Source organism: Dipodomys merriami, unplaced genomic scaffold, assembly GCF_024711535.1.
Source record: "Dipodomys merriami isolate MVZ:Mamm:240054 unplaced genomic scaffold, mDipMer1.0.p SCAF_42, whole genome shotgun sequence".
Taxonomy (NCBI): domain Eukaryota; kingdom Metazoa; phylum Chordata; class Mammalia; order Rodentia; family Heteromyidae; genus Dipodomys; species Dipodomys merriami.
The window spans coordinates 10,518,442-10,526,338 of NW_027205826.1; the positions used below are offsets into that span (position 1 = coordinate 10,518,442).

General features: G+C 57.9%; 2 protein-coding genes across 2 annotated transcripts in view; one reads left to right on the forward strand and one right to left on the reverse strand.

The window, feature by feature from the left end:
• Positions 1 to 3,006, forward strand: part of Kif19 (kinesin family member 19) — a 26,383-nt gene extending 23,377 nt beyond the window's left edge. Inside the window, exons 15-20 of the mRNA XM_069993207.1 lie at positions 22 to 155; positions 367 to 472; positions 607 to 691; positions 1,486 to 1,883; positions 2,087 to 2,246; positions 2,422 to 3,006. Coding sequence (XP_069849308.1) covers positions 22 to 155; positions 367 to 472; positions 607 to 691; positions 1,486 to 1,883; positions 2,087 to 2,246; positions 2,422 to 2,546 — 1,008 coding nt within the window. The 3' untranslated portion in view covers positions 2,547 to 3,006. The remainder of the gene's footprint in view (positions 1 to 21; positions 156 to 366; positions 473 to 606; positions 692 to 1,485; positions 1,884 to 2,086; positions 2,247 to 2,421) is intronic.
• Btbd17 (BTB domain containing 17) lies at positions 2,940 to 7,897 on the reverse strand. The gene is made up of 3 exons (XM_069993208.1): positions 7,774 to 7,897; positions 5,926 to 6,202; positions 2,940 to 4,704 (listed from the first exon to the last, which is right to left on the reverse strand). Exons 1-3 carry the CDS (start codon positions 7,859 to 7,861, stop codon positions 3,630 to 3,632), a joined length of 1,440 nt encoding a protein of 479 aa, XP_069849309.1. The 5' UTR covers positions 7,862 to 7,897; the 3' UTR covers positions 2,940 to 3,629.

Here is a 7,897-nt window from a genome sequence, read left to right on the forward strand (position 1 = left end):
CCCCCTCTTCCCCCCTCCCAGGACAGTTCTTTGCCCAAAATTACCCCAGCAGGAGCCACACTGACCCCAGACTCTGATCTGGAGAGCGTAAAGACAATAAGCTCCGAAGCCCAGCGCCCACAAAACAGCACCCTCCCACCTCTCTGCAAGGACAGGTGAGCCAATTCCTGCTGGGCCCTGACCTGGGATTGCCAGTCCAGATACCGGCCAGGCAGGAAGGCTGGAGCCAGGACAGGGAGAGGGTGGCTGGGGGCTGGAGAAGGATTCTTTGGTACGCTCTCTGGTGGCTCCCCCTGCTGGTGGTGGCAGGGAACCTCAGCGTGACCAGTCTGGTCAACAGCCCTCCTTCCTCCCTGCCATCCTCAGTGAAGCCCACCACATATTCAAGGCCAATTCTCGAGCCTGGCAGGTGAAAGGCTCTTCTGTGCCCACCCCACCACCCATCCAGATCGGCAGCCTAGTGGCCCAGGAGGTGAGCTCTGGATACCACCTGGGGCTGGGCAGTCACCCAGCATTTGGGATGAACCCTGTCCCATCTTTGTTGACTGGGGTGCAGGGGTCCTTACTGTGTTCAAGCCCTTCTTCTTCCCAAATACTACACTCCAGCCCCCTCTGGACAGCCTGGGCAGCCGGATCAACTCTTCTCCAGATAGCAGCGAGAATCTGTCGGAGATTCCCTTATCCCACAAAGGTACAAGTGCGCACCTGCCTGGTCTAAAGGCTCAGATCAGTCCAGCCAAAGCCCTTTTCTGCCCTGAGCCTGGCTGAATGCGCAAGTGTCCCGAATACTTTCTAACCTATAGAGCCATCAGCGCCCCACAGAGGACTGGCTGTGTATTAGCAGTTAGTATCTGCACCTGCTCAAGGGCAGAGATGGGGTTACAATCAGAAATCACATTGGAAGCATCTGACTGGTTGCTGGTGGCTCACACCTGTAATCCTAGCAACTGAGGAAGCTAAAACTTGAGAATCAAGGTTCAAAGCCAGCTCATGCAGGAAAGTCTGTGTGACTCTTATTTCCAATTAACCACTAAAAAAAGGTCAAAAGCAGAGTTGTGGCTTAAGTGGTAGTATTGCTAGCTTTGAGAAGAATGAAAAAAAAAACCCTCAGGGACAGCACCCAGTTCCCAAGTTCAAGCCCCAGGATCTGCACAAAAATAAATACATAAATAAAATAGAATGGAAGCACTTAGGGCCACACACCTCCTTCTACCGAGTAATTAATTGCAATAACAAATGTTAATTGAATCTTGCTCCCTGAGATAAGATTGACTAAACCCATTGGTCAGCCTTAATAACACCAGGGAATTAGTTGTGGCATCTTCAGTTTAGAGATGGAAGGTGACAGTGTGCCCCAAGTGGCAAGCAAGTAGGGGTGTTAGGGATGAAACCCAGGTGCCCTGACTACTGCTTATTTCTGCCATGGTAAAGGAGGGGTGGTGGGAGATGGTCTTGATCTCCAAGTGAAACTCTTGTCTGCTGTAGAGAGGAAAGAGATCCTGTCCAGCACCAAGTACATCTCAGTGAAGGCTGCCGGCCGTCGCTCGCGGGCCCTGGGCGTAGAAGGGCGCCACCTGCTGGCACCTGCCACAGAGTGCAGCAGCCTGTCCCTGCACTCCCTGAGCGAGGCTGATGATGCTCGGCCACCAGGCCCACAAGCCTGCAAACGACCCCCCAGCCCCACGCTTCAGCATGCTGCCAGCGAGGACAACCTGTCCAGCAGCACAGGCGAGGCCCCTTCCAGGGCCCGAGGGCATCGAGGCGAAGACCCTGGGCCCTGGCTGCGAGGCCAGAAGAAAAACCCCGGCAAGAAAAGGGAGGAGTCACTGGAGGCCAAAAGGAGGAAGCGGAGGTCCCTGTCTTTTGAGGTCACAGGCCATGGGGTAAGGCAAGGGGCAGAGGCGAGGTGTCTGGACCCCTTTCTTGTGGGTGGGGGGCCTGAGGGCCAGATTCCTCCAGAAGCCCCAGGGTACTTCAGCCTTGCACAACAGCAAGAGGCTCCACGTCAGCAGGGTGGCAGGGGCAGAGCTTGTAGTAGAGCCCTACACAGCTCTCAGCCTCACCTCCCTATTCTTCAACCACACAGCTCTCTCGCTCCAAGACGCATCTCCTCAGGGCCCGTCCCTTGGAGGACATCTTAGACCACAAGATGCCAGTGTGTGGGCACACAGCCCCTGGTATCAGGCATCTGGGAAAAGCCACCATGCCTTTGGCCCAAGTCAAACTCTCTCCAAGCCACAACCCAGGTTAGTACGAGCATGGGAGGCAGTGGGAAAGGAGAAGTCTTAGCCAGCCCAGGGAGGAGACCATGATTCTCTAGCATACTTGGAGGATCGAGCCCTCAGGGAGTTTGAGGCCACTGGGTGATGGGGGGGGAATGGGCTGAGAGGCATTCCTGATCATGACCTTTCCCCTTTGCAGGATCTGGGGATGCTTCCTCCCTTGCTGGTCCCCCCAACCCAGCTGGCATTTCCCGGAGACGAGCCGCTCGAGGGCCCAGCCTGCCCCATGGCTCAAGAAAAGATGGACACTTCCGGCATAACTGAGGGAACTTACAAGAACCAGCTACTGCCTCCCACCCCCCCCCCGGGTAGAATGGGGTACAGCAGGGAATAGGGGAGGCTGTGAAGGCAGGAGCGCAGAGGCTGTGACTCCTGAGACTCAAGAGCTGTGAAGGTGTCAGCTCAGCCCTTCTGGATTTTCAGTGTCAAGGGATAGGGAGGATACTGGGGTGCCGGACCCCTGGCCTCCAGTCCTGGCCAGAACACGGTTGCCAAAACCCTGCACAAATCTGTGGCCTGCCTCGGCCTTGGCAGAGAGGAGCTGTTAGTGTGCTGAGGCTGCTGGGCAGACCCCTTGGATGAGGGCATCTGTGTGGGTGGGGAAGGGGCAGCCAGTATGGTACCTCACAGGCAGTTGAAGGTTGGGAGTGAATCTGGTTTTGTTACGTGGTAGTGGCTTTTATTCACCTTCCTTTTTAACAATAAAGTCCCATTTGGGTTTTGACGGCTGTGTGGGAAACTAGACCTTGTCTGATGTGGGTGGGATATTTGGCTATTTACCCAGCTCATCCCTTCAGGCTTCATATGTGCCCAGGTCCCCTCCCAGGAGAGAGATCAGAGGCTTGGCTTGTACTGCAGAAAACCCCAGAGTGACTGTCCTGCGATGTCAGGGCTCAGAAACTGTCCAGCTCGACTCCTTAGCTTCAAGATGAGAAAACTGCCTGGCCCAGGGGCCATTTGGATGTTCTTGCTGATCTTGATGCATTCTGGGGACAGGCCTTAGGGAAGAGCTCAGTGAAGGGTGGAGGAACCTCAGACTGGTGGAACCCTTGGGAGCTTGGCTTTTTACCAGGGACTGGTGGCCCGATCATCATGGCTTCTCTGTGATCATTGGTTTAAGAGCACCCCCTTCAGGTTTAATAGGAAATGAGTGCCAGTGCCTGAGACCAGGCATCTGGTCTACCATGGCCCTACTGGATTTCCTGCTAGCAGCCATGGGCTGGTACTGACCGTCCCCCTCCCACCCCCCGGGGGTGGGGACGGGGCGGGGAGGTGACACTGGCTGGTCAATAATTCCATGCTGGCGTTTCCCCATCCCCAAGCCCTAATACCACCTCGCTCAGGCCTTTATTTCCCAGTCCGGATGAGAGTGTGGTAGACGGGCTTGACAATGAGGTGCAGGTGCAGCGCGTTCTCCACCAGGAACTCGGAGTTGCGCCTCTGCAGGTCGGCGTGCGCCAGGAAGTCGCCGGCCTCCTCGCTACTCTGATGGAAACTGTAGGTGTGGCGGACGAGCAGGCGCCCCTGCTGGCGCGCCCCGACCAGCACGGTCTTCTGGAAGCTCACGCCGGCCGCGTCGCCGCCGCTGCTGGCCGGGGTGACCACGAGGCGCGGCCGGCCGTCCTCGGGGCGCGCGGCGGGCAGCGCGGTGCCCGCGGCGTCGGCGTAGACGGGCCGCAGGCTGACGGGCAGCCAGCGCGGGGAGAAGAGCACGTTCCAGGTGATGCGGCGGCCGGCGTCGTGGCCGCTGGGCCCCAGCTGCGTCTGGAAGCTGGTGCTGCGATCGTCCCGGGCCGGGTTGTTGATGACCCACGGGGCACCCCAGGCGGGCGAGAGGTAATTGCGGGGCAGGAAGGCGCTGCCGTTGACGTCGAAGAACTTGGCATAGTGCAGGGGCGAGGCGGCGTGGAACTGGTAGGCCTGCAGCAGGAGGTCGGCCACGGCGGGCCCGTGGCGCGCCAGCGCGGCCGAGCGCGCCTGCAGCTGGAACAGCTGGGCGGGCGGGATCATGGGGTAGCGGATGGCGCGCAGCGCGCGCTCGGCCACGGCGGCCGGCGGCCGCGCGCGCCCCAGCCACGCCTCCAGCGCCTGGAACAGCTCCAGCTCGTCCTGCAGCACCAGGTCCGAGCGCGGCAGCAGCGCCGCCAGCAGCTCGGGGCTCACGGCGCCCCACTCCGCGCTCCCCGCCACGGCCGACAGGTTCCAGGCCAGGAACTGCAGGCAGCTCTCCCGCAGGGCCTCGTCCCCCGTGCTCACCGCGTAGTGGTACCAGCCCACGGCCGGGCCCGCGCCCCCCGCCAGGTGCGCGCGCATGTAGTCGGCCACGCCCCGCTGCAGCGACGATACCCCGTACTTGGTGGCCAGCCGGTGCAGCGGGATGGCCTGCGCCAGCAGCACCACCAGCTCCCCGCAGTACAGGTACCTGCCAGAGAAAGGGGCGGGGGGGGGTTAGGATGAAGTCACTGTACCCCCCTCTCGTTTCCCTCTCTCCTCTCCCTCTCTACCCCACCCTCTCCCAATCTCTCTCCCTTTCTTCTCTCCATGTGCAGATATGCCAGTCCTGGGGCTCTCAGGCTCTTCCTGTGCTCTACCTCTTGAGCCACAGCTCCACCTCCAGCTTTTTGCTCATTAACTGGAGATAAGAGTCTCATGGGTTTTCCTTTCTGGGCTGGCTTCAAACCCAGATGGTCAGATCTCAGCCTCCTGCGGTAATTAGGATTACAGGTGAGCCACCAGCTCCCAGCTCCATCTTTCCTTCCTGAGGAGGCCCTGCCCGGCTGTTTCTACCTCACAGGATCTCTTCTTCTGGTTAATGGGAGTGGTGTGGAAATCACCCTTCCTGCCAATGGGTGGCACAGAGTGCCCTACCTGGCTCTCTGGAAGCCCTTCTGTATGCTCCGCCTTCCTGCTGCCTGGGATTTGGAAGTGATATCTAGAACTCTGCAGCCATCTTGCCCCATTAGAATGAGGCTACCTTCATAGACTACAGTGTATCTCTTCCTTACTAAGCACATTGGCAGGAAGAATGGGAAGTGAGGAAGAGAACCAGTTAACCTTTCAGCTCCCCAGCCCTCGGAGGCCTTAAAATCAAAATAGATTCCTCCCAACTCCTAGATCAGAGGTCAATCACCCAGTGTGGGACCCTGGAATCTGTAGAGCTCTATCTACAAGCTCTCCTGGTCAAGTTTGAAAACACCACAGAAGCCAGATAGATGCTGGTGGCTCATGCTATAATCCTAGCTACTCAGGAAGCGGAGATCTAAAAGTCAAGGTGTGACACTAGTCAGGGCAGGAAATTTCTAAGACTCTTTTCTTTTCTCACTAAGCTAAGGGACAGCAGTGCTCAGACTGAGTTCAAGCCTCAGTACCAGCATTGAAAGAAAGAAAGAAAGAAAGAGAGAAGACAAAGAAGAAGAGGAAAAGGAAGAAGGAAGGAGGAGGAAGAGGAGGAAGGGGAGGAAGGGGAGGAGGAGGAGGAGGAAGAGGAGGAGGAAGAAGAAGAAAGAAGACACTATGGAGCATGTTGCAGGTGTGGAGAGCAACATGAACCCACACAGTGCACAGGCCAAGGCAGGGATTACCCTCACAGTGTTGAGTGTGGACATAACGAGCACCAAGGCCCAGGCTTCTTCCTTCGGCTCACCTGATGAACTTGTCAAAGACGGCGGCACAGTCTCGGGGCTCCTGCAGCACCACCTCACTCTGGTTGCTCAGCAGCTCCTGGAACAGCTCGCTATGCAAGCCCAGCAGTAGGCGGTGGGCATGGAAGACGCGGACCTCGTCGGTGCCCGCGGCCTGCACGCGCAGAGTCACGTCGCTGGCATTGCCCTGCCGCAGCAGCTCCTGCATGCGCTGGAGCAGCACCTGAGAGTGGTTGATGGAGGTGGCCGCTGCCTCTCCGCCCATGTCTGCTCTCTGGGCTGCAGCAGGAAGGAACAGCGCAGGCTGAGAAAGCACTTGAGCCAGGGCCCCAATCTAGGATGCAGGGCGATCTGCAGGAGGGAGCCCTGAATACATGGAACATCTGAGATCCTCAGATCTCAGCCTCCTGAGTGGCTGGGATTACATGAGGGGGCTGTGTGTGCACACCTGTTTGTGCCAGTGAGGCCCATGCATGCCCACAGACACATTGTAGATGGACAGGTCATGGCCATGAGCACCCGAGAGGATATCCTAGAAAAGGGGTGTCCCGGACAGGGACATGGGTCAGCTATGCGACCCATGGAATGGTGACCACAATACCAAAACCACCCCCCTCAGGCAAGGGTTGAAGAAATCCTAGTTCCCCTGCTTCGCTCATTGGCAAACAGTCTCCTACCCAGTCCCTGAAGAAATCTGTGTCTGCGCTAACAAATACTTATAGGGCACCTCACCAAACCTAAGTGCTCATTCTGAGAAGGAATATGACAGTGACCCAAGCAAACCTAGTCTTTACTCTCCCCAAAGCATGAAAGGATGCATAACGGATGCATATAAGCACGCAGAGGAGCCCACCTTTCTCCACAATCTGAACAAGGGGTGAGGTGTTGAGAGGGGGGCTGGGGATAGAGACGGGGCTAGAGGGGCTCTTCACTCACTCACTGAAGCAGCTGCTGTGTTTCACTCTCCAGCCTCCCCTGATTTATTTGTGTGTGTATGTACATGAAGGGCCTTGATGAGGGTGGATTTGTAGCAGTCAGGGGCAGGGAGGAGAGCAGGAGGCAGGGAAGTAAGCTGTTTTCCAGGCCCTGCTCCCTTGGGTTCTCAATCTGTGAGACAGATCAGAGACAGCCCCAAAAGTGAGCAGGTGCTGGAGTAGCTGAGCATCGAGGCTGGCATCTGCTTTCCAGGCTGGCCAGGCAGTCCACCTTTCATGCTTCCAAGGAGGCCATGGAGGGCCAGAGGAGAATGCACACTCAGTTACAGAAAACCCATTCATAGAAAATGCGTAGACAGCGCCCCCTAGTGGAGGGCGCTGCAGGCCTCCTGGCAGAGGGAGCAAGGAGGTTGTCTGTGTCTGAGGGTGGCAGATGGACACCCGCCTGTCTCACACATGAACGCGTGCATGAGCGCACGTGTGTGCACGCACACACACACAGAGGATGTGTGGAGGGAAGGCCCACACAATAGCTAGGCAGGGAGGCCCAGGGATAAAAGAAGAGAAAGAGGCGGGTCATGGATTTCCCAGCCTCCCCAGCTGTCCCTTTGAAAGCCTGCATGCTGATGGCGTCCCCATTAGGCCTGGGCCCAGTGGCCTCAGACAATGGACAATGGAGGAGTCTTCTTGTAGTTGAAGACCCCTGCCTGCCGCTCAGCCCCCCTCCTCCTCCCCCCAGAGACAGCCTGCCCTCCTCCTTTCTGGAAAAGGTGCCGGAAAGCTGAGGGAACCACTAAGGTGCTCTCCAGGGCTGGTTGGACAGCGCCCTCTCCTTGTCATGTATAGCTCTACCCACTGCTGCCCCCTTGCTCTCTGCCTCCTGCCCTGCCACCCTACCCACCACTGCCCACTCACCTGCACGAGTGGCCAGGCCCACCAAGGTCAGGATGGCCCAGAAGCTGCCCCAGGACCCAGGCTTGCAGTGGTCTATCCTAAGCATCATTGTGTTCTGGCCCCCCCTTAGCCCACCAGAGGGACA

Bases quoted from the DNA above. Each gene is read 5' to 3' on its own strand.
- Btbd17 (XM_069993208.1), bottom strand. From the start codon at position 7,861: ATGATGCTTAGGATAGACCACTGCAAGCCTGGGTCCTGGGGCAGCTTC. The intron at 6,203-7,773 runs GTGAGTGGGCAG...TTCCTGCTGCAG, and splicing joins GGGCCTGGCCACTCGTGCAG to CCCAGAGAGCAGACATGGGC. The intron at 4,705-5,925 runs GTGAGCCGAAGG...TTTCTCTGGCAG, and splicing joins GTCTTTGACAAGTTCATCAG to GTACCTGTACTGCGGGGAGC.